The 26,690-nt window shown below is 35.4% G+C and overlaps 1 protein-coding gene across 8 annotated transcripts in view; it reads left to right on the forward strand.

Annotated features, from left to right (window-relative positions):
• The window catches only part of NAV3 (neuron navigator 3), a 356,255-nt gene that overhangs the window by 281,755 nt on the left and 47,810 nt on the right, over positions 1 to 26,690 (forward strand). For all 8 annotated transcript variants that reach the window (XM_025438781.3, XM_025438782.3, XM_025438783.3 and 5 more), the window contains 4 exons: positions 2,094 to 2,146; positions 7,820 to 7,843; positions 10,315 to 10,392; positions 18,961 to 19,044. In XM_025438781.3, coding sequence (XP_025294566.3) covers positions 2,094 to 2,146; positions 7,820 to 7,843; positions 10,315 to 10,392; positions 18,961 to 19,044 — 239 coding nt within the window. The remainder of the gene's footprint in view (positions 1 to 2,093; positions 2,147 to 7,819; positions 7,844 to 10,314; positions 10,393 to 18,960; positions 19,045 to 26,690) is intronic.

Raw genomic sequence — 26,690 nt, forward strand, 5'->3', positions numbered from 1 at the left:
GTTTAGATAGCTGTGAAAATCGATTTCATGTTCTCAGGCCACCACTGTACATTTAAACTACTGGCATTAAATCGGTTGATCACCACTGCCATTACCTTTTGGGATATTAACTGAACCCCCTCGGCTCAGTGTGATGGAGAGGGGGTTATATCCCGAGAGTCTGCTGATTGTGGCAGGGTAGATAGACAAAGTTAAACTGATAAGAAATGTGAAGTCATTGTTTTTTTGAGATGGTTCTATCACTCTCTTCACGGACAGGCATCTTATAATACTGTAAAAAATAATTTGTGGGGATTCCCGGGTGGCTCAGTGCCCTCACTTGCCTTCAGCTCAGGGCGTGTCCTGGAGTCCCAGGTTCAAGTCCCACGTTGGGCTCCCTCCATGGAGCCTGCTTCTCCCTCTGCCTCTCTCTCTTTCTCTCTCTCTCTCTATCTCTATCTCTCTCTCTATTTCTATCTCTCATGAATAAATAAAATATTTAAAAAAATAATAATTTGCTAAGCATACTGATGGCTCATCTAGGGTGCCTCATTTACAGATAGAATACTTTTCATATGCTGGGAAAGTCTGGCCTTCTGTGTATGAAGATTCAATCATTTAAAGTGCTGAACGCCAGGCTGAGTGGGCACAATGGCTCTTTGATGCCCATACATTGAACAGTGAACTATTACAGGTCTTATCTTGTGGTTTACCATCAAGGGATTGTTGAGCTAGCGAGATAGCAGGGGCTTTATTGATGCCTTCTCTGCTCAATGCTTATGGTGAAGATAAAGAAACAGCCACAGACTAGGAGGAGGTCATTGACCTATGAATAGTAGGTAGCAACAATGGACCAAAAATGGAATCTCCTGATTTGTTGTCCACCTGCCTCTGTACCCCATGCTGAAAATCTTAGTTTAGAGGCTGGAAGAATGTGGGATTTTGTTTGTATTGTGTTCTTCAGATGACTAACATTTTACACATCTCACAGAGGGGTAGTAGAAATCTGAGGATTATACTTTATTCTTCTTTTGACCCACATTTTTATATTTAGTCAGTTTTAAACAAGTTCTTGCTGCTGTCCCTCAAATTCATCCCTTGCTTTTGAGCCCCACTGCCACAATCCTACACAGGATTGTCCCAGTCCTCTCCAGACCAGGTTGTGAGCATCTCCCATGTATTCTTATGGTACCTCTTGCATTGCTCTCGACAGGGTTTTTATTACTCTATTGTAATTGTCTTCTGAGTTGTATATCTTTCTACTTTTTTTTTTTTTTTGAGCTCCTAGGATGGTCTTATCATTTTTATAGTCCAAGGATCTAGAAATGGCCTGTCTCATTGGGTGGGCCCAACTAATGTTTTTCAATGGGTAAATATGCAGAAATAACTTTATATTACCCCACAGTGAAAAGCAGAAGGACTTTTCTACAAATATAATTAAGCATAATTTTACCACCTTTTGGGCTTAACACATTAGATGTGCAGAGATATAAGACAATCTATCAATTGTGTAAGATGGTATTTTTGGTATACTCCGATAAAAATATGCAATTTCCGTTCTTCATTTCCGTGAGACACCACCTTGAAATAAGTATTTTTCTAGGACTAAAACTACAAAAGGAATAATAATTCTCCATTTAAAAGGGCATAATCAACTCATCACAGATAATGTTGAAATAGCAAGTTAAGTTAAATGCTTATTCCCCTGAAAGCATATGGCGAAAAACATTGAAAATAGATCTTTGTTGTATAAAAAGGAAATTAAATAAATAAAATACATAAAATGTTTTCTTAAAGTGTAAAGTTCATGGCCACTTTATTTTAGGTTTCTATCATTTTCTGGTAATTTATTCTGTGGAAGTTTACTACAGCTTGAAATAAGCACACAGCACGCTCAGAGGGTCTATCCAACATGATGAAGGAGGTATTTTAGAGGAACAGGTATGGGACCTTCCCCTGTCTCAACTGTTTGACCTCCAGAAGCCAAATCATTCTCCGATTCTTCTGTCTAGCTGTTACTATTTTACGTCCCTAATGGCCACGTTCCAGCAAAGGCCCGCTGTTTCTGAGCAGACTTCAGTATTTCACCTTTTGTTCTTTTTTGCTTTTTCCAGTTCACGGCTCTTCGTTATCACTGGTCTCCAGCACGTCTTCCCTTTACTCAACAGTAAGTATCCACTGTGAAGAGAAAGCTTCTGCATTTGCCAAGCACACACGCGACTCAGTAGATTGATACTTATGCAGAAGTTGGGCAGGAAGTAATGCGCGGAGCTACCGCACCCTTCTGCAGCCCACTTACTTATATGTGCCTTCACTGGACCTTGGGGTACTTGTTAAAGTTAGTGAGTGCATTTTTTCATGCACTGAATTTCGTAAAACCTATTGGGGTACGCCTGAGCCCTTGTTCTATGCTGTACCATAAATTCATAATATTGACTAGTTTTCCTTGTTTGGATCTCTGAACCATGACTGGTAATTGTCCTCTGGTATTTTCTCTATTTTATTATTTTAATTTTTCAAGTTCACTTTTTTGAGAAGATTGTGCCAAAAAGGCCTAGAGATTTAAAAACAAAACAAAACAAAACAAAAAACCTACCTTCTGAAATAGACGGTGATTTTTAAAACTATTTCTTAAAAAAGAGAAAAATGCTAGTGTTTCAACTTACTTTCCCTATGCATAAAAACAAAAAAGATCTCTAGGAAGTTGTATTTTATAAGAGGACTCCATGCCAGGTGAGGGTGAGGTGTATTTAGTTTACTGCATCTCACTGGGACTAGAGCACTGTGAATAATCCTGAGTCCAGGACTGAAAGGTTCATAAAAAGATCAGTCTTGGCTGTCACTGAGCAATTAAGCATGACAAGCAATACTAATTGTTTCACTCATTTCATTAGGCTTAAATAGTAGGGCCCTCCTTTTATAAGCTCATCTTGCATATTTATGGCTCAAGATCACATTGTTATTGGGAAAGGCAATATTTTTCCCATCATTTCTCCTTTTAATGATTAAATTTGCCAATTACACTCTGTCAATGAAGAAATCAGTATTGCTTCAATTTACTTCTTTAGGCAGTAAATTGAAGGCAAATGGATAAGAAGTAAGAAAGGTGCAATGTTTTGGGGAAACAACACATAAAAGAAACGTGTTCACACTTAGTGTCCCTCCTAATTGGCCCAGTGCCACTGCTTGCTGAGGAGATGTGCTCTGACTTAAACCATTTTGGTTGAAGTCTCTGTATAGCATAGAATCAAGAGATGCAGCATGTTTATAGTATTTTTAAATATATGCAAAAACAGTGTTTGGATAAAACTGCCTTCATTCAGCCTGAGACAGACTAAGAAGAAAAGGCACATGGGTTAAAGGAAAACAGATGGCCAATTACTATGTACCAGAGTCCAATAGAACTTTCTGTGATAATAAAAATGTTCTATAGCTGCACTGTCTAATATAGTAACCTCTGGCCACATGTGGCTGTTGAATATTTGCAGTGTGTCTGGTATGACAAGACGAACTGAATTTTTAAGTTAATTAATTTAAATTTAAATAGGTACATGTGTCCAGTAGCTACTATATTGGCTATTGCAGGCTTATAGAGAACAAAGCAGGTACATTTTAAAAATTGTAGATCGGCTCATTGAGTTGAGCATTTGACTCTTGATTTCAGCTCAGGTCATAATCTCAGGCTTGTGAGATTGAGGAGTAAGAGTAGATGTCAAAGTGGTAAGGATAATCAGAAAGCATAAATGAGGAGATTATAGTAAGGGAATGATATAAAATGGGAACAGAGATTAAAACAAAATGACTATATATGCATACCCACGTGCCAAATTTTAGAAATGAAATATACCCTTATGTGTGAAAAGAATGGGTTGGTTGATCAAGCTACGTGAAAGGTGACATTGTTAGGATATTAGGGAATTTAATTGTACAGAAAATGACTGAAATTATATTCTTGAACTCATAAATAACCTAGAGTTAAACAACTCAAATAAATGCATATTTGAAGGACTGATAAAGAGAAAAATCAAAGATAATGAGGAGTCATTCAGATTTCCGTCCCCCATTATCATGCACTGAGTGTCCACTGACAATGAGAAAATATCTGTGAAAGTGCTTTTCAAACCATGAAGTAAAAAGGCAATTTATCATTATTTTTCATGCCTTCTTAAAGACTGGATCAGGATTCAGTTGATATGCATTTTTGCCTAACTCTATCAGCAGCTATTGTATGACATCAGGCAAATTGCTAGGTTTCTTTGGACTATACCTGTAAAATGAAATTGGAAAACAACAGTCAGATCTATCCCATCTGTCACATGGGTTTTGTGTAATTATTAGAGAAGACCAGGAATGTTGTATACCATAAATAACAAAAATTATGGTATACTACATGGTTCTAGGAGCACTGTTTATACCATAGTCTATGTGAATTGCATCTTTTGAGATTATGCAGTATTCAACTAACATAGGTGTGCATGGTGGTACTTCATAAAATAATTTAAGTGTCTATGGGGGGGCGAAGTTCCTTTTTTTTTTTAAGAACAATATTAGGCTCTATCTGCTTTTATTAGGCAAAATACTGCTCTTATGAACCGTGAGTATAAACCATGTTTCCTCTAACATTATCACTTATACAACTTACAGAATTATATATTTTGCTGTACGTATTTCACTTGAAGTTAAACTAATAAAATGGCTTTTTGCAAAAAACATTTACCTATAAAATCATCGATTTAACAAATCTCATTGTACAGATTCTTCACCTATACATTTTTTTTAAAGCTTCTACCACTTATAGTTTGGTAAATTTCTCAAAAGTATCTTGTTATAAAATTAAGTATATCACCTTATGGAATTTCTGAGCAGAAAGATTCAGGGAATTTGCATGTTGGTTGGGAATCACAGGCCTAGTTTGATCTGCCACTTATTACCTTTGGCAAACTTAGGGTTTGTGTGCTTGTGTTTAAATCCAAGCCAATGCTGTGAAATCCGGAACTTTTATCTAAAAGTGCAAATTGCTAAATTCTTTTTAATGTAATCGGAATATCTAGCAACACTGAGATTAAATTCCTCCAGGTTTACAGATTCTTGGCATCAACCCCTTTAGATGCTGGCATGAGTTCCCCAGGCTTGGTTCCAGACCCCACCACCTCTTCTTTTCTTCTACCTCTTTTCTTCCTCAGTTTCAGTTCTTAGTTATTGTTGTGCTGTTACTTTTCTTATAGGAAAGACATACTTCTTATTACTCACATCTTTATGAAAAGTGAGAGAGATAAACATTAGCCAAGGAAGGCTGTGTGACTTTTTTTTTTTTTTTTTAATTCTAGAGCCTTTTTTTATTCTTTGTATTCCTGGCCCTTTTAGCCTTGCAATAAATAGGTTCTTTCTGACTGATTGTGTCTTAAAAAGTTTATTAGATCTGTTTTGTACTTGGAATCTAATTTATATTGATTTAATAAGGGTAGGGGCCATGTTTGGTTCATTAGCGTATTTCCTAACCTACAGCTAATACAAGAAGGAATTTTTTTAAGTAACTTTGAATGGGTGAATGAATGGCAGGTTGATGGTTCATAGAATAAAGAGTCATCTGATATATTTGTATTTAGACAAAATGTTTTATACTGTGTACCATCCTTTAGGACACTGGGCTTGGTTCAACACCGTCATTTAAAAATGGCAAGTAATCACATTCCATCATTTTTTTATCTCATGCCTAAATCGCTGAAAGAAATACAATATTAAAATTCTGCCTCACTGCTTTGACTTTATGATAACACCTTACCTGGTATTGATAGTCATGGGGTATGAAAGAAGGCAAAGATTAAGGAAAAAGAGAGTTCTGAAAAAACAACAAGAAAAGAGTTTATATACGATACCTACAGAATTAATATGTAATGGTTATGCTTATGAGTAATATATATAACTTATTCAAGGCTTTTTTAATGAGAAGATATGATGGATAGCCTTTTTATTTTTTAAGTAGAAAACATTGCTTTTTTAAAATACTCAAATTATTTATTATCAGTTTCATATAATCCTAACAGGCCCTAAGCAGCATTTGGACAGAATATAGTAGCAATGAACATGCAAAGTTCTAGGGAAAACAAATAGTCCTGGTTAATTGCACATTTGTCTTAAGGCAGACAACTTCCAGCTTTCTTTTGCTTTAAGATGAAATTTCCATCTTAAGGTTAGTTCCCTAACTAATCTTAAAATTAGTTCCTTACTTCTGATTCAAAAACAGACTACATCTGACACCTTAATATTATTAGAATCAAAAAAATAAAATCTTCCCTTAAAAATTAAAGTTGAACTGTAAAATATTCAAGTTTCGTGTTAGCATTTATTTTTAAAACATAGTTTTCTTATACAGGCTATTAGGATTCTACTATTTAACCACTCTATTACTTTAACACATTATTATTAACTATACATTATTTTTAAGAGCAGAGAAAATACAGGAAAGAGAATACTCCAGAAATGCTTCTGCATAAAAATATCTAAGTTTATTTTACTTTGTTTTATTTTATGTTTTCTGGAGAAAAAAAAAAAAGAGAAAAAGTAGTTCAGGTACTTCTGCATCAGTTAACTGGGAAATGTCCCCAAAGGAGAGATAGGAAATAAGGTTTTTTTTTTTTTCACTTTCAGACCTCAAGGCAATGAGCAGATTTGTACTGTTCAGCGATATTCATTCTCCAGCTTTTTCCAGAATAAGGGAGCTTCCCAAACATAATGGCACACATAACTCATTTTCTGGCATTTTTCAGCCTAGCAAAAAGAAGAAAAACAGAGCTGGGAATTTTCTGCAACTGAGTCCAAAACAGCCTGCAAGCTCTCATAGCAGTCCTCATTTCCATAATGTGTATAACCCAGATGTTTGTCAGCCACTTTTATCTCCACCTTGACACTGGGCATTTTACTCTTTGCTGGCTTGCAGCTCCATAAACTTAATTAATAATCATTAGGGACAATAAAAGAAGATAGAAACTGATTTTCTGTGGTTATCAGTAAAGGTCAATATTTTCCCTCTGGCTTTATTTTTATTTTTTTTATGATGTGTAAATCATAAAAAGGGTTTGTGTGCTTGTGTTTAAATCCAAGCCAAAATAAAACTCCGACACCTAAGTCTTGCCTGAAGATCTCTATAGAGCATGGAGTGTATTTTCTATAATATGAATGAAAAAAAAATGTAATGTTTCCTTTTTTCCTACACTCATCTTTTTTAAGATATAATTTTATGACTTGTTTTGCTTTTGTTGCTTATGGTCTGACTCTTACGGTAACATGTTCTTTTAATTCTAACTTTGTGGGACACCTAGGTGGCTCAGTGGTTGAGCATCTGTCTGCCTTCAGCCCAGGTCATGATCCTGGAGTCCTGGGATCGAGTCCCAAATCGGGCTCCCTGCAGGGAGCTTGCTTCTCCCTCTGCCAATGTCTCTGCCTCTCTCTGTGTGTCTCTCAAGAATAAATAAATAAAATCTTCAATTCTAACTTTGCTTCTAAGGCATATTATATGTCCATGAATCAAATAACCTACATTTTCAGTGAATCATGTATATATAAGGAAGCATTCCTTTGTAATCTTAAAGGTTCCTGTTATAATAATATAATAATATCATAATTATATAAATACAATATCACTATCATAATAATTTGTAACAATATGATAAAATAACATGTATTTTACTATAATAATATGTATTTTACTAGTCTTATATTGGATCATAGTAACATTTTGAAAATACAGTATAATTATACAATGAAATTACTCATTTATACTTGTGGAACAAAATGACATTAGTTATATTTATAGATAATTTTTGCCTTTTGTCTTTTACAGGCTGAAGAAAAGGCTCATTCAGAGGTAAAATTTGTAGCATTTTTGAATTTGATGCTTTGTGTACACTTGTGATGAATGCTTCTACCAGTAGAGGGCTCTGTGATACAGAGGCATAGCTCTCCAGCACGGCTGATAGACGCGATCCTCTAGTTGATAAATGGTCTTGGGTGCTTCCTCATAAAGAAAATGAAAAGAAGTTCTTAAAAGCAAACTCTCCTCTCACATTCTAGAATGGGGTTTTATATCAACAACTAACCATCGCCTGCAGTAGTAAGCACTCATTAAACCCAATGAATGAATGGATGTGTGGTCTTTCTCGCTTATTGTCGTCTCTTCTCACCAATGCCTATGAGACTAACTGCATAGGATTAATGTAGTGTTGAGTCTTAGGCACCACATCTCCACAACAGAAGGTCCCAGCATCCCAGCCTATCTCTTCATGCCAGGACTTTGCTGTTCTGACCACCACTTTATGTCTAGCATGCTACATTGTTCTGACCACACACGTTTCACAAATACACACTCTGTCGCAATCATGCACAGGTCAGGTTGCAACCTGGAGAGTGTTCTTTTGGTTTCCCTTTGTAAAAGAATTGTCCTATCCCAGGAGAGCAGGACTTTAATTAGGCCTTTATTCAAGGTGTGGAAGTGACTATTTGATAGGTTGACACTGAGGCAGTCAGACCACAGAGAAAACCAGTGTCTTGGCAGCAGCCTTTGCAATGGAACTCCTTGCCTTACCTTGCCTTTAAAGTAAAATTTGTGCTATGCTTAAAATATTGAAATAGTATTGGTTATAGCAATCTGATGATCTAGACCAAAAAAGTAAATATGGTTTAAAAGAAAAACTATACTATTTTATTTATGTTGCATGGACGGGACAGTGCTTCTAATTTGGTCATAATGTGACTACTGAGGTATTCAAATGCTGCCTATTTGCCTGATTAGTACTTACCCGACTCCCCTTTGTATCATTCCTACCCCTAATGGGTCATGGTTTTCTTTAAAAAATAATTTACATTACCTTAAGTTTTCCTAGATTTCATTGTAAAGTATTATGTAATGTAATGGAGATTATTAATTTGAGAAAGGCTGTTTGAATTTGTATTGGTTTAAGATAAAATAGGTGGTCTGTTTTCTGGGACTATCTGTGGTCATCATCATTCAAATGCAAGTCAAGTGCTATTTGGGGCTAGTGAACCTCTTAAAAAAAAAAAACAGGAGTGAAATGGAATCACATTTGCTGAGATTATAATAAATGTCCACTGTCTCTGCTTCCAGCTTAAAGTTCACAGCTCCTTTTTGACTCTCGCAATATTGACTACCATTTTTTTTCCACAAGAGGGAAAAAAATAAGACAGTTAATGGACTATGTCAAGAATGCTCTTTCAAACTGAGATAGTATTCCAAATGTCCAGCCACAACAATAGAAGACTTCTTTTCACAGAAATGAGAAGAATTAGAGTAGAATATTTGGCATCTGAGTAACTAAAATCCCTTGAGACCAGAAATATACTTACAGACTTAGCCTCAGATGGTTGTAAATGTTTTACCCTTACTAATCTGTGTTTACATGTTTTAGCAACATGAGACATTCAGGTTTAACTGCAGAGAATACTTATATTAACAATTTAAATGTGATATGAAATACTCTCCTTTTTCTGGTTCAGTTTTATTACAATGTGAACTTAGCTAAGGAAGAAGACATTTTAGCGTATTAATTTTGTTGGCTTATCTTATTTGAACAGTATTACTAATTTTTCTGCTTACTTTTAAACTATAGGTAATCTATAAAGCATTACTATTCTGAGTTAATAGTAACTCTGTGAATAAAAAGCATTACAGAAAGATTTGGGAAGGGTTCTTTGAGTGTTAGCCGTTGAAACTCCAGCTAATAAAATTATTTCCAAATATGGACTCATTACTTGTGGAATTAGAGCCATCTTTCAGTGACTAAAGGATATTCCACAGCTTCTGAGAAGTTGCCAAACTACAGAAAATTAAAATAAGCACACACCAAAAAAACTGAGTATTTTTGCTAAAACTCCATGCTCAATGCCATGCTAGAACATTCAGTACTTTTTGCTAAAAGAAGACCCAGAAAAAATGTGTCTATGTATATTTAATTTTTAAAAAGAAAAGATCTTACTGCCTGAGTTTTGTTACCACAAATTGCCTGAAGTAGGAGAATTAATAGAGAAAATAAACTTGATTCTTGAGTCAGGCAGATGGGGCAAGAGAGCAAGCAAACATCCTTTAATTTGCAAATTTGGGTCCTAACCTTGAACAGTCACTTACCACTCTTCTTAATAAGGGCATTTGACTATTACTGTGTAGCTAGTGTTCACATTTCTTTGTTTTTTTCAGGAATTTGTGCTGATACACTAATTAAGGGGTTACATGAGCGAAATATAACATTTACTTTCTTGGATTGAATTCTTAGTTTTAAGTAAAAATATAGTATATTGAATTGATTTTTTTTAAACTATATTCAGCAAATCCACAAACTGCGGCGAGAGCTGGTTGCATCACAAGAAAAAGTTGCTACCCTCACATCTCAACTCTCAGCAAACGTAAGTCACTTGTGATTATTTTTCGATATATCTAAACAGATATGTAAGTAGTAAATGGAATAACTTTAGCAACAGATATACAAATTTTAAATGGTCAAAAATAAAGTCTTCAGTCAGTCATATGAAGGTAAACTTTCCTGCATACTGAGTATTAAAATGTAAACCCAAACTGATGTGGTTAAAAGGCCTTTTGTTTCTTCTAAGGTTGGAGACATTAGTCACAGTTACAAGGGTTATTTCTTATGTCTTTTTTTACTCTCCATAGATTTTTTTTTTCCAGCCACAATATGGTTGGGGGTTGATAGTGATTAACTCTGGACGATAAAATATTCTATGTGCCCTGCCTTCTTCACAATTTACTGGGCAATTAGTTAAGCATCCAATTAATTATATAAAAAAAATTAACTTAGCATGACATTTGAGTATCTGAGCTATGTTGTAAATGAGAGGTAGTTCTCTTAAAAATTTTGGCAGCCTTCTCACAGCAGTTTGGCCACCTGAGAATGGCAAAAATGACGCCAGTGGTCATCAATAGTATTAACATTTATTGAATATCTTTCCACGAGCCAGGGAATACTCAGAATAGATGGAGAATAATACAGAACACGTGGCATGGTGCCTGGTCCTGAGGAACAGTAGTGTTAGGAGCACCAGTGAGGGGTAGGGAAGCTCCCGCTGTTTTGCCATTTGCCTTGCCACCTTCATCCAACACTAATCTGTTCAGTTGAACCATGTAGCTTTGGGCCTCTCGTCTGCCTCACCGATCTCTACTCTCCATTGAGGTTTTCTATGTCCCAGACAAAGCATGACATAGCAAGAGAGACATAGCAGGTGTAGTAGGCCCACGGGGTATGATTTGACTAAGAGAGATTTTAAGGATGAAAATTCTTGTGTCATACAACTTCCACAGCATAGAAGTGAGTCATTTCACTGACAGTGTATTCATTTTACGACTGTATTTGAATTGATTTTATCTTTTCAATGTTGGGAGGATACAATTAATTTTGGATTGCCTATTTTTATAGATTTTGGGGGATCGTTAAAAATAATAGCAGGTTTTAGAGAATTGTTAGGCAATACTGGAAGAGACAACAGAATTATTTAACCCATATTTTCCATCTAAGAAGAATTCTTAAAGAAATAGTTCAGAAGAAACTATAAATTTTATACCAGACTAGATGAATAAGAGTATAAAACACTCAGTCTACATTCCTTAATCTGTACCCAAAGGACAAATGACAATGTAAATGCCAACACACTGGGCTGTATTTATCTGCAACGAGGAAGGCTCAGTGGCAGACCCTACTCTTTGGATGGTCAAGATACTTATAGATGTCTTTAACGATTAAAATTGAAGGATTTTATTTTTATTGTGTAAATGTCTCTTGCATGGGTTTATATATTCAGACATTAATAATAAACATCTGCTATACGTTACGGAATTTTTAAATTCCATAAACAATTTTTAAACTATTGCCATTTAAAAAGCTTTACATTATGTGCCTCTTATATTAAAAAGGAAAACTGAAACTAAAAAAAAGTCTGTAATAAAAAACATATACTTGTTTTTCCCTCAGACACCCTTCCTAAACATGGTTGTTGGTTTCTTTTTGGGGGCCTGGGTGGTGGAGGGAGTAGAGTTGACACACAGTGTTGCATTAGTTTCAGGTGTACAGCTTAGTGATTTGACCAATGTATACACTATCCTGTGTTCCCTGCAAGAGTTGCTGCCATTTGTTCCATTACATCACTATTACATTATCATTGACCGTATTCCTTAGGCTCTGGTTTTTATTCCCGTGACTTACTCATTCCGTAATTGGAGGCCTGGATCTCCGTCTCCCCTTCACCTATTTGCCCATTGCCCGACACTTTCCCACAGGCAGGCATCAATTTGTTCTCTATATTTATAGGTCTGGTTCTACTTTTTGTTTGCTTGTTTTTTTCCAGATTTCATTGATGAGTGGAATCAGCCATTTGTCTTTCTCTTTTCTTTCATTTGCACTTCACTTAGCATAATACGTCAATATCCATCTATGTTGTCTCAAAAGGCACAATCCCATCCTTTTTTATGACTGCGTAATATTCAATGGTTGGTTTCTTATGCTTCTTTTCAGTGTTGATCTTTTGAAGAGATATATGCAGTACACACTTGCAAAGGCTTGTATACACACATACACACACACATACAGAGGAGCAACCAAGTTTTAACCTGAGGAAGCAGTCCTGAAATATGACTCTGTACCATTGTTTGGGAAAGGAGCAAAAATTTTTTAAGAGTGACAGCCGTTGGCTGCCTACCACTTCTGCTCCAGTCATGCATGCCACACTGATTATCACTGATGTGTTTTCATGACTTTGGCTCATGTAGTCTCAGCTGAGCATCAATATGACCACCAGAGGGTGAAAATTGGTTTTGGTGGTAAAAAAAATTTACTCTTTTTTTATGCATAAAGCACAGTTATTCATAGAGTACATGGACAGGTATCCATCATATCTATGGTATTAAAATATCATGGAGGAAAGGGGTGATTAGGAAAAAAAGCATAGAATATTTCCTCGAGGAAAATAATGAAAAAAGGAATGAATACAGAATTAGAGCAAGTAGTGTCAAATAGGTGATTTTATTTATCAAGTTCTAGTCTTAGAGAAGATGCCCAAATGTCTCCAGCTTCCCCTACCCACATCTATGTTATCTTAACTGTGCCTTTTGCTCACAGATGGGAGCCTAAGTTATATCCTATTTTGCATGCCTTTTTTTTTTTACTTCATAATGCATTTTATAAATCTTCTTAAATCACCTCAAAGCCACCCAAAAAACTATACCTAGCAACTTTATTTTTTAACAGTAAAGAACATTGCAAACAACTAAAATATACCTTCAGGAGTTGTTGGGTAAAACAAACTCATGGATTACCACTCAGCCGTCTTATATATCTATGTCAACTTGTATATTTAAATATACAAACTTTTTTGTACATTTAAAAATTTGAATTACTCATGAATTATCTATTAACTGCAAATTATCTTGAACTTTCTTTGGCATTTGATTTATAATGTCACTTAAGTTCCCATAGAGCATAATGAGCCATCAAAGGATTTTTTAGTTAATATTTTATTTTTTCTTAGTTCTAAAAAATACTGCATTTAAATTTCATTCAGAGAATATGCTCAGATATCCAAATTAACAAATTCAGATATCTGTTAATATCTATTGATGTATGTAATATATACATGTAATATACATGTGCAGAAGTTAAGTCAGTCATAAGACTGAATAAAATTATTTCTGTACAGAACTCTTTAAGTCAAAAACTATTTTTAATCTTGTAATATTTTTTGGAAGTAGGAGTAAACCTTGTATTGTTTTAGTTTATTTAAACTGCATAAGATCACTACAATGAGCATTATTGTATAGAAGTGAAGTAGTAAAACAGCCATGATTTTTATAAGGATGAATTACAATGGATTTGGTTCTGTAGAAAATATCATTAACTGTTAACTTTTTATTTAATGATTATTTAAGTATCCAGATAATTTATTTTTTACTCAATATATAAATCACTCTATCAGGACTAAAATGATTCTCCTTACTTTGGGGAATTTTTGTTGTGTTGTTAATTGATCTGTCAATTGATCTGTGTTTGGGCTTGACATAATTATATTTTTTTTCTGACATGATTATATTTATATGGAATCCACACAACAATCCATGTTTTAATTTTTAAATTTGAAACTTACCTGCTTCTCTATTAAAATGCTTTTTTCAGAGGCACCTGGGTGGCTCAGTGGGTGAGCATCTGCTTTCGGCTCAGGGTGTGATTCTGGGGTCCTGGGATCAAGTCCCACGTCGGGCTCCCTGCATGGAACCTGCTTCTCCCTCTGCCTGTGTCTATGCCTCTCTCTCTATCTCTCTCAGGAGTAAATAAATAAAATCTTAAAAAAAAATACATATATATATATATATATATATATATATATATATATATATGCTTTTTTCCCCACTTTGTTAAAAGAAGCAGCAGTAGGGGTGCCTGAGTGGGGTAGTTGGTTAAACATCTTACTCTTGGTTTGGGCTCAGGTCATGATCTCAGGCTTGTGAGGTCAAGCCCCAAGTCAGGCTCTATGCTCAGTGTGGATTCTCCTTGAGATTCTCTCTCTCCCCCCCTCTGCCTCCCCCTGGCTCGCATTCTCTCTCTCTCAAATAAATAAATCTTAAAAAAAAAAAAAAAAAACACAGCAGTGGTAAATTAAAAAGGTGCCCAGCCAACTCACTTTTCGTTTGACCGGCAGGGTAAACCTCAGTAGAATATGCGGTGAATCTTCCCATCCACTTGTCAGATTCTCTGATCACAGAGCTACATAAAGCCCTGGGAGGACTCTCTGTAAAGCACTTTCTACTAGGATGTCTTTAGAAAGGAAAGAGGGTATGTTGGCAGGTGCTACTGCCTGACCTCCCCAAATCAATACAGCACGTGAACAGGAGGAAAAGAGGATCCCACCAGCGAGCAACTGCAAATGTATGGCCATATCCTACAGTCAGCCAGCCTCCCAGCCTCTCACCCACACCTTCCTACTGTCAAATCAGGTGCTAAGCATTTGTTGGCATGATAATATATTTTGTTGATGAATCTCAGCTCTTACATATTTAGAAGTAGGCACTAAGGCTAGTTATTATTACCATTTTCAAAGATACCACTGAATGAATATGTCACAAAACAGAGGGTCTTTTATTTTTTATTTTTTTATTTTTATTTATTTATTTATTTATTTATTTATTTATTTATTTATTTATTTATTTATTTATTTTTGCCTTTCAACACATAGGTCTTTTAGCCAAAAATCTCTCAGGTGTTCTTTTGTTTAGGATTGTGTCCTGTTTTTTTGTTCTATTTAATATGTCTGTTTTTAAATTTTTTTTAAATTTATTACTTTTAAAGATTTTATTTATCCATTCATGAGAGGCACACAGAGGCAGAGACACAGACAGAGAGAGAAGCAGGCTCCATGCAGGGAGCCCCATGTGGGACTCGATCCCAGGACCCTAGGATCATGCCCTGAAGGCAGACGCTCAACCACTGAGCCCCCCAGGAGTCGCATATTTAATATTTTTATACATTCTGGCAGTTACTCTCGTTTTTCTGTATCTCCTTTCACAGAAAACAGTTTTGCACGTATTAACAATGACAAACACTGAAGGAACAATTTAATATTGTGTAAAAGAAATGTGAAACCTTATTTATGATACCTTCAGAGTCCTTTTCAGTTCATCTATTGATTTTCAAATGTAAAGTCACTTTTATATACATCTCCATATAAATCTCTATATTTTTTTCTGGTTGATGGACTGTCATTAAATTCTGGGTGAATAAATATAATGCTGGCACTTTTTCATAATCTTTCATCTTACTGTTTAGCAGCACAATAATTCTCTTTATGTAAAGATTCAGATTATATTCAGATTATATTATAGAATTCCAAAACTAAAGACAGTGTATATTAGAAATACCTTCCCTTACCTAATATTCAGTTGTGTCTATTTTATTCCCTTGACAGTCTTCACCTAACACAAGTCAGGGAATATTCATTATCATATTGATACAGTTTTACTCTGGCTTGAAAATTATGCAGCTACTAAGAGAAAAGTCGAAACCAAGTAAACCATGATCAATAATCCCCCTAAAAATCCACAATTTTAGAAAAAGTCACCATTTTATTAAGTTTTTCAGATAAGATCTAATGTCCTATTGTCAATTGCTTTTGCTTTTCATTTTCTCTCCATTGAGGTGAGAAAGATCATCACTGGTAGTAATGGTTTCTATTATTTGTTTCTTGTACTCTTTCCATTAATCCAATTGGTGAGAAATTTAACCTTGTATTAACTCAAAGTAACAAAGTTAATCTGATAACCGAAGCCAAGGCAACATAAATTTAAATAAAGCAGTATTTCACTGACACATTTCTAGCATATTTTTCATGAAGAACAATGTGACTCAAAATGTTCTTTGGTAACTGGTTATACATTTTCTTATGAATAATTAGTGAACATCAATGTTCCAAAGATTGAAAACTGACATTCTCATAGCGAACATTTTGTATTAACTAATAGCTACAAAATACAGGCAGTACATTTATTCAGCATATTCACATTCCTACTTTCTTTGCCATATTTTAACTCTTGTTTAACTGAGAAAATATGCAAAGAAGGTAAAGTTTAAATTTTCATCCAAGTTTATACATTCAAGTTTATATATCCAATAATTAAGCCTTACAGTTGTTTTGGAGAATTAAAATTGCAATATTGAGTAGATTCCTGCATTACTTTTAGTAAATATTAATGGTGGTTTTCGGCCAGAATTTTCACTATTCTAAGAGAAAATGAGCAATTTTATTTTAGGATTTAGTAACCCATTGTATATAATGGGCAAATATATTATAAATCATGGCAAATGGGCAAATATATTATATTTGGGCAAATATATTATAAATCACATGGAGCAATGCATTACAGCAAAATCTAACTACTGCTACGCACCACATGAGTGACTCTCAGAAACACAATGTTAAGAAAAGGAGAACAGTCACAAAAAAATTGTTGCCATATGATTCCATTCTGATAGTTTTAAAAATAGACAAAGCTAAAATATAGTGTTTAGGGATGCAACTAAAAAGAGAAGTAAGAAAATCATTACCATAAGTGCTTATCTGTGGAAAGGGAGAGGGGACAGTAGTAAGAAAGATAAGGGAAAATTTCTAGGGTCTTCACTTGTCCTATTTTTTGAGTTGGCTGGTGAGTGTATGAATGTTCACTGTGCGAGAAAACAATGAGCTGTGCCTTTTCATTTTGTTCACTTTTAATATGGTTTATATGATTTAATATGCTTTTGTTCTCTTTTTAAATTTTCTTACAATAAAAAGGTTACATATGAGAGAGAATGGAACATAAGCTAATTTCTGATATATGAAGCCTGATGCAATGATATTCCTTATCACTGAAAACATTTTAAGCTCAAGATACTATCCCTTTTTCTTTTGAAAAAAAGAGTATTATTTATCATATTAAATCTGCTAACTAACCTTGGAGTATGATTCTCATGGTTGTGCGTGTAAGAGAGAGAGAGAGAAAGAGAGAGATTTGGTGGGAAAATGAGATAGAGGCAGGAGAGAGTGGAAAAAGAATAAAAGTTTGTATCGGAGGACTGAAGATTAATAGAAGAAGTATCCTCCACAAATTATCTTTCTCTGTATTGTGTCAGGAAAAGGAGGGGAGCAGCACAGGATAAGCACAGAGCTAGGAACGAGGACGCCTTTGTATCGTGATCATAATGGAAGGGACTTGTACCTTCTAGCTGTTACCAGTAGTGGAATATACACTTCTTTCTGTTACGAATAATGGAATAAATTTCTAGTGCCCTAATCCTTTGGACTCCTGCAATCCATGTGATAATGGCTACCTCAGCTTTTCAGCTCTGTGATAGTTACAAGGTGATATATTTTAGTAAGTCCTTTTCCTCCTTTCTCTCAAAAATTAATCTTTGGCCAACGGTTGCCAAATTTCCCCCCCCACACACACACATAGTTTATTATCGATGTAGGTTGTAAAATAAATTCTATCGTCATGTCTTTGTAAGGGCACAATAAAAGTAGATCGGTTTAAGGTAACACACCTGTAGTTCTCCTCAAGCAACAGTGAGAGATTGAAGCACCTCTTCGTGCTTAATATTCTGTGGGTGAAGCTGATAGATAATGGCATGTCAACAGAACCTGGCCTATTTTAGAGCTGTAAGATTGTCAAATACCTCTTAATCATAAGAGTTTGGGTTTTATCAAAAAAAAAAAAAAGAGTTCAGGTTTTATACTGCAATAAGTGTAACTCCCTGAGATTTAAAAGAAAACCCGAAAGCCATGAAAACTTAAATAAAATATGACTGAATATTATTTCTAGCTGGCCTACCTGCACTTCCTTCGTTGAAGGGAATAAAGTAGCAATAAAAGCCCTTTTATTGTAAAAAGTTTGGAAGGTGAAGACAACTCTTTCTGATACCATTCTTTGTAAGCACGAAGAGAGGAAAGGTAACGTTATAGCTGTCAGCAGATGTCTGACACTAGAAGGAGAGTATCGGTACAATAAAGGAGCGAACAATATCTTCAAAGGTCATCATGGAGGTATAAAAATGAGAAACATTTGTCCATTGACTATTGCAGGGACCTCCTCTTGAGCTTTAAGTCTAAAAACTTGGCACCTCAGAAGTGTGTTCTGTATTTTGGGTGTCAAGTCCTCTGTGATATGCAAGTCAGAAGGTGTTATTATTTGAAAAATACCATCCCTTTTCAGAAGTTGAATTCACATTAAATGTCAAGAGACGGAATTTAAACTGAAGTTTAGAAATGATAAACAAAGATTTATGTTAAGGGAGAGTCATCACTGAAAGCTAACGGTGATGGTCATAGTATTTAAAAAGTTTGAATACCTGAAATTGAGCATTTTATAAAATCAAGAGTTTTCATCCATCCATCCATATACAAGGTTCTGACATTTAAAATGTGTTCCTTCCATCTTGTTCACAGGCTCACCTCGTAGCAGCTTTTGAAAAGAGCTTAGGGAATATGACTGGCCGGCTGCAGAGTCTAACCATGACAGCAGAACAGAAGGTATGTTCACGAATTACCACAGGGGCTTGAAATAAGACAGCAAGTTGCGTAGGATGTTTAAACAATGCATGACCTGCAGCTCCTTAAGCGTAATACTGGAGGGGATCCATTCCATTCTAAATTGGAAAACGGCAAGATAATACTTTTTCTTTTCAGATTTTAAAGACTTGTGATTCAGTTTGATCCATATTAGGACACACACACACACAAGTTCTTTCCAGGCAGTCTATTATTTTACTTCTGATTGGACCTATTAAAAGAATACCAAATGTTAAGAAAGAGAAACAGTCGTATATGAGAAGAGTTAGAATATTCTGGGAACAGTTTGTCATGCAGTTGACAAGAATTGCACTCTGACAAGCATTTTCACAAACGCATGGTCTGTTGTAAGCCCAGATAGAGACCATGGCAGTAATCGGAGATACCGGTGGAGAAAATCTGGAGGAGATGCGAGGACTCTCTAAAGTCAGGGGACTCTTGTTGCAACGTCTGTGGGCAAGAGCCTGAAACACTGACCCTGAGCTGAAGTTTAGAAATACGGAATGCTACAGGAAGATTTGTGTCACTTGGGAGTAATGAAGTCTAGTTGGCATCTGGGGGTGCTGTCTTTGAAAAGTAAAGTTAACTCATATCAAAAACTTGAAAATAAAGTCACATCCATTTTATGGAGGGGAGGGGGAGAAGAAATTCTAAAAAGAAAGAAACAGAGAATTTAGTTCACAAGACAGACATAATCAAAAAAGTTCATTTCGCCGAGAAAGAATCTGGACATTTCCATGGGATGACCAGTAACTTCCCTCTCTGCCGTGACTTCGGTGACCCTCACCTGAGTCCTTGGATGGGTGTTAGAGACAGATGAAGTCTCTAAAAGTGTATGGAAACATTCGTAAAAACTGCATATGTGCATCATATGAGCAGATGGCCACAGTTTTCGTCTAATTTCCAAAGAGATGCAAAACCTAAAAAGCTTTGGGTATTTTCAGAATCAGTACCTAGATCTATCCTTAGAGATGGCTTCGGTTTTGTCTTCAGTTCTGTAAAGTATGTCATTAGCATTGGAGAACTAGTGTGTGTTACCATTTTGTCAGTTTACCATTTTTTAAATTAAAAAAAAAAAAAACCTGAATGAACAGCCCAATTAAACTAAAGAGAAAATCAAATATTCCTGTGATAGCCTGCTGTAATTAGCAAACTCTATTTTCTTCACCTTTTCATTCTCCTATTTCAGAGAATCCCCCACCCCTGAAAGAGAACACTGTCCATCCCCGTCAGGGGATCTTCCCTGTAAGGGAAGATGACAAATGCCTTTTGAGCAAGGGATTTTATCTTCATCTTTCATCATACCACTTCACTATGTAACCTAAGAGCTTAGTAAATAGGATGCCGAGGTCTTGTAGAGCAGCCAAGTGGGAAAGCGTGTGAAGGCTGGAGCCCGGGAAGCTTGAGTGAGAATCTCGGGGGAACTTCCTAAGAGCTGTAGAATCTTCCTTCACTAACCCTCACATTCGTCATTTGAAAAGTCAGGTTTATAATAACAACCTTGTAGAATCGCTGTAAGATACTATGCAATACCACAGACAGTGGACAGGCAAACACATGTTACCTTTCTTTGCACTTCTCTCCTTTTTTTCCTCTTAAAAAAATATGGGATAAATCAAATTCATCATTGGCCATATGCCAGGAACATAGCTTGAAATCATGGTTAGTGTTTAAGTCTCAATATCTTTAAGAAGTCAAAATTAATGCTTTTTAGCGACCCATATTGCCTACAATTCTTTTATATTTATGAGTGCATTTTCTCATGGAAATTGGAAAACTCTGCATTTGTTAATGCCTATGAATAATGCCTTGAATATTTTTAAATACATCTGCATAATGCGTGGAATTTTATCATTGTGTGCACATTACCCATAAAGTAACATTGCCAAAATTATAAAATTTTCTCAGAAGATATCGTGATGTCTGAAATTGCCTTGCCTTTTTTTAACTGAAAATAAAATGATTGCTTGTCTCGTTGCAAGCTGCATGCACACAACGATGTTAGGAAGTGGTTTATGTTATTAATCTGAGATTTAAAACTTGTCTATTTCCAAGGTGGCCTTGGGAATCATAAAACTAATTGCAATATGATATGGCACGATTCAATAACAGGATCTAGTGAAAACAAGTAGAAGAATGTATATAGCAAGATGCCCGAGCCTATGTAATTACTACCGCAAAGTGCTGAATGGAATTGAATGTCAGGGAAGCTAAGGCACAAAGGGAGATTGCTTGGCATGTCTAGTTCTCATTTTCTGACCAGAAAGAGTATAATTTAGATCGAAGAGACAAACTTTTTGGCACTGAACTCAAGGACAAATTTATTGTAAAGTTTCTTAAATTGGGGTCATGGAATAACAAAAGACAAAATCGCCGTTGAAATAGACATTTCTCTAAAAGCTGAGGGCATAACACTTAATCATATTTCAGTAAAGTCATTTCTTCAGGGAGCTGAGATAAAAGGGTATATTGCTCTCTGGTGATCCAACAATCCTGGGAAAAAGATTAGCGCATACAGAGCAGAGGTTTTTGAAACTCTGTTCTTGGAGTTTCAAGGCTCATTTGTCCATTTAATCATTCACCAAAGTTCTATTGAATTTCTACTGTGTAGGAGAGACTGCTCTAGCTACTGAGAATTCAGCAGTGAAAAAAATACATATATGTGTGTATAATATACACATGTATATATAGTATATACATATATAATATATTACATATAATATATGCATTTTATATACACACACACTGTTTATGTCCTAGTTTATAACTGGTTATAACATAAAATAGAGTTTATATTCCAGTATGTGACAGATTATGATAAAAATACAGGATTTCAGGTAAAGATAAGCACCACTGAAAATGTTGAGAGTGAAGATACTGGGAAGTGAAGGTGGGATGCTACCACAGGAAGCAACAGAAGTCAAGGTTGGGTTACATACTTGAGAAATGTTAATGAAACTGGGAGTCAAACCCTCAAATGTAAATAAAACTAGGACTCAAATCCAAGTCTTTAGGCTTCTTCTGGCTTTAAAGTATGATTTTCAACAACCATATGGCGTTAATAGTCTGAAAACTGTATTAAAATTTTAGTTTCATGTATAGACCAAGTCCACTTCCTTGAATAGTATCTTAAAATCTTTCCCTGCTCCCAGATGCCAAATCTGTAATCCTGATTATCTTGCCAGACCACTGCTTTTATACACTTATAATCTGGTGAGAAAGAAAAGACATGTATGAATAACTCAGGAGGCAGAAAATTTGGGGTGCTATTGGAAGTATAGGAGTATCCTGAGTGTACTCACAGGAGACTGCATCTTCACCTAGGCTCCAGAGTAGAGATGGCATAAAGGACTCCCCTGGGCTCTGGGAGGATAAAAAGATTAATTTTTGGAAAGTGGGGGGACTGTATGTTATAAAAGAAGGGGCACCATGAGCTTGAGCAGCAAAGAGGGAAGAGGGAGACATAGAGGGAAAAGGGGAAGGGGAAAAGAGGGAAAAAGAAGGAATGTAGAGAGAAATGTGGAACTGAGGCTAGAAAGATGTCTAAGGAATCTGGTCCTTGAAAACAAGGAGCCATTCCAAGGCTTTTGCCATTAGACTAATATGATAAAAGTTAATGAAGATCGGTCCCATAGTTTAACAGCATCCTCAGTAACCACTAGAAAGCTCATGTTACATAATAGTAAGTCTATAACTAGGAAAAATTAAGATAATTGTCATGAATCCTTGTTGGCTGTCTTTAGGTATTGCTCTATGCCTAACCTAAGGCTCAACAGATTATGACAGTGACATAGTCTGATCAATAATTATACCTACATTTGTAGTCCTTGTCCCTTTATTAGCGCTTCTCCCCCAAGATTCTTTGAGAAAATTAAGACTTAATGCCCTGAGATATCAATTATAAATGATAAAGTAACTTCTCTGCACTTGGAATGGTGCAAACTTTGTACCATCCGTGTCAGAATTGGAAAAAAATGCCATTCAAATGATCGTTCAGCACTTTATTTTCTTATAGAATGCCAGATGAGGAAGGCTGTAATACAAGTCATCAAAAGGCAAGAATTCTACAAATGTGTATTTTAATGAATGAATTTTTTTTTTTTCAGAACTACTGCTAAATCCAGGTGAATGTACTAAGGCTGTACTCACTGATAATTAAAAGACTTCCAAATTAATTCCCTCCAGCAATTGTACCAGAGGCAATTAGAACATATACTAAGGTGTACTAGGTTCGTCTTATTAGAATGTCTGAGCACAGGGGTGCTTGGGTGGCTCTTGATTTCAACTCAGGTTATGATCTCAGGTTGTGAGATCGAGCCCCACGTCCAACTCTGTGCTGGGCGTGAAGCCTGCTTAAGATTATTCTGTTTTTCTCTTTCCCTCTCTTAAAAAAAAAAAAAAGAATGTCAGACACAGCAGAGGAATATCTTTTTGTTTAAGTCGTTGAGCTCAGATATTGATCCTTATGCCAACCGTAAAGTCCAGAGTTTGCTCATTCTTCCCCCTGTGAAGCTACTTTTTTTGGTGACTAGATAAATAGAAGCTTAAATATTAAAAATGAGAAAATCCAAGTCCCTGGAAATGGATAATGTAGAACTAGCTAAAACTTTAGTTGAATTGGGTCTTTACATTAACTTTTCTCAGTTCAGATTAAAAGTAGAAGTGTTTTTTAAAATTTATCACTAGAGTCATGGGGCACCTGGGTTAAGCAGTTGGTTAAGCATCTGCCTCCAACTCAGGTCTTGATGCCAGCCCCACATCAGACTCCTTGCTCGGTGGGGAGCCTGCTTCACCCTCTGCCTGCCACTCCCCCGCCTTTCTCTCTCTCTCTCTCACTCTCTCTCTCTCTCCCCCCCCCCCTTTCTGTCAAATAAATAAAATCTTTTAAAAAATTATCACTAGAGTTGGAAAATACATTCATTAGCCTTTTAGAACATAGGATAATTTGAATCCATATTGTTCGTGGAATCAAGTTAGTTGCACTACTGGGATTTGGGGAACTTACTGCATTTTGTTAGAATCAGGGCTGGCTGAGTTCTTTCAATAGAAGAACAATATTTCAAGGCACACACATGGGTGTGGGGAGTGGGATGTGTTTCAAGAAACTACAGCTAGATAGTGTAAGATTAACTCAGGGTCAGTGTAAGGAAGCAAAAAACAGATTTAGGAGAAATTTTTAAGAGTCTTGTCCAGAAGGTCCAGTTGGTTGATGAGACTTATTGCCAAATTTGTGGGATTTTCAACAAGGCCTGTGTCCAGGAGAAATTTGGAAAGAGGTCAGATGCAGTTAGAAAATTAGGTTGGAAAGGACACCAAGTAAGGCTAGTGTTACGACAAAGTATTTGATCATCTCATTTTGAAGCGTTCCAAGTCTGACCTTGGTAACTTGTTTAGTTTAGAGACTTGCACAAAGCAGTTAGAAAAGATATTGACTCCATCTGGCTTCTTTTACACAAGAATCTCTCATGGAAAACTCGAATCTTACATGATCTGCAGACATTTGCGGCATCATTATCTGAATAGCTTATTGTAGGTGAACGAAGTTTTAGTTTAATTCCCACTTTTGAAAATTGGAAAAATATCAACAAGGTATGATCTGATAATCTATTCCCAAGATCCTGTACAGAATTATCCTAGCCCCCAGCTTCTCTTCGGTATATAATGAAGAGAGTAGAAATTGGAAGCTACTGCATTAGAAGTATGATATGGCTTTAAATCCATATCTTGATGGCATATACATTTTCCAGGGTTTTCTTCTGAGAGTTTAATTGAGAGTCTCAAAATTGAAGTATTGTCCATTTGGTCACCTTCAAAACATAGAGACTAAATGAAAATATTTCATAGTATCAAACAATTTTATATTTGGCTATTTCTAGAACTCACTTCTAATTATATTTCTGACCCACACTCCCCACCGTGGCCAAAAAAATAAAAGTGTGCTCTCTCTCTCTTTCTCTCAAATAAATTAATAATCCTTAAAGAAAAGATACCTAGTTTTAAAAGTTATGATTCTTCTATCATACTAAATGTGGTTTTCTAAAAAACCCATATTCCTTGAGCATTTCACTTCTAATCTTTTTAAAAATAGTTTGAGATTTCTCTAGAAAAGACTGAAGTTTAGACTTTGAAATAAGTCAGCTTACTCATAAAATTAAGCTGTATTTTTTAGACCTTTTATGAGATCTCATTTCCATGTTTCTTCTTTCAACGTAAGGCCAGTGTTCTAGCAGATTTTTTAATCTACAGTACAAGCACTAGTGACTTTAAATTCAAGGATGAAAAATCTGCTTTTAATTAAAATTTAACATGTACTTTAGTCTATATGTTGTAAAATTGCTATTTAAATTGTATGATTTGCTAAGTGTGTGCTATAGAGCTCATTTTGTGAATAATTTTCTGGTAAAAGCAGAATGAATTTCAGTAAACATTTTATCTGTTGAGAGATTTATTTTAAATGGAAAATATATCAAGTTTTGGAAAAGTTATCTATTATTAGAGCAAGGGACAAAATTACAGAAAGAATTTGGAGAGACTGAAAAATTATGATGAATTGGATCTGAATTTTATATTGTGGCCCTGGAAGTTTCCCACAAACATGGTATTTTTCTTTTATGATAGATACATGCAAATTAAATTACAGTCAAATACTTGAAGACCCAGCTGTGAATGCAAGAGGTTGCTACTGACTGTTCATTATGAAATTCTTTGACTTATAAACTATTAGAAATCTATAAGGGGTTTTTTTAAAAAATATCTGTGATCTACTAGAAATAGGTCAGATGGCCAACAAAAAGTTATAGGATGTGCTAGGTATCTATTCCAAACTTGACTATCATTTCAATTAGCATTGTCCTTTTTTTTTTTTTTTTAAGTGTCTAAGATTAGAATAGTCTCTGGATGTTTTTACATCTAAATTAGTTTCCTACAAAGGCAATTGTCATGATCTTACTGCTTTACATATATTCTGGAAGGTGGAGAGTAGGAGTAACCTATTTACCATGGAGGGAAGAACCTGAGCCTGATTCTTTTGATTTCTGCCAAAGATGCTAGAGAAAATGATCAATGACCATTATATTCCCTCAGAATTCTCCCTCTAAGAAACTGACAAGAATTCTAATTTTTAGAGTTGCCACCACTGCCAAGAATTCTGAATACCCCTTGTTTTCAAGCTCCTGATGGAAATACTGCCCACGCTGAAACAATACTTTACTTCTTTTTTGGAGAGACACATGTCTTGTCTTCCTCATTCTTCCTCATAGTCATTTCTGGTAAAATAATTCACTTCGATAACTGTGAAAGATCACATTTACATGTTCAGTGGGACACATCTTAAAGTTACTCTGGATTCAATAAGAAAATAGATGTTTCATGACAATTTGATTTGTAAGCTACTTTTTTTTTTTTTTTTTGTAAATTAGTATTATTTAAGGAATGTAGATTGCATGTATTTCTATTCACTTAAAAAAAAATCCCTGTGTTGCTTTGGCTTGGTAAAATTGGGTCTCCAATCTAGGAATCTTACTGGATGAAAAGTATCAGAATCTAAGATGACCTTGACTTGCCCAGCAGAATTTAATAAGATGACATTTGGTAGGAATGAGTTAGGG

This window comes from Canis lupus, chromosome 15, assembly GCF_003254725.2.
Source record: "Canis lupus dingo isolate Sandy chromosome 15, ASM325472v2, whole genome shotgun sequence".
In the NCBI taxonomy this organism is placed as follows: Eukaryota; Metazoa; Chordata; class Mammalia; order Carnivora; family Canidae; genus Canis; species Canis lupus.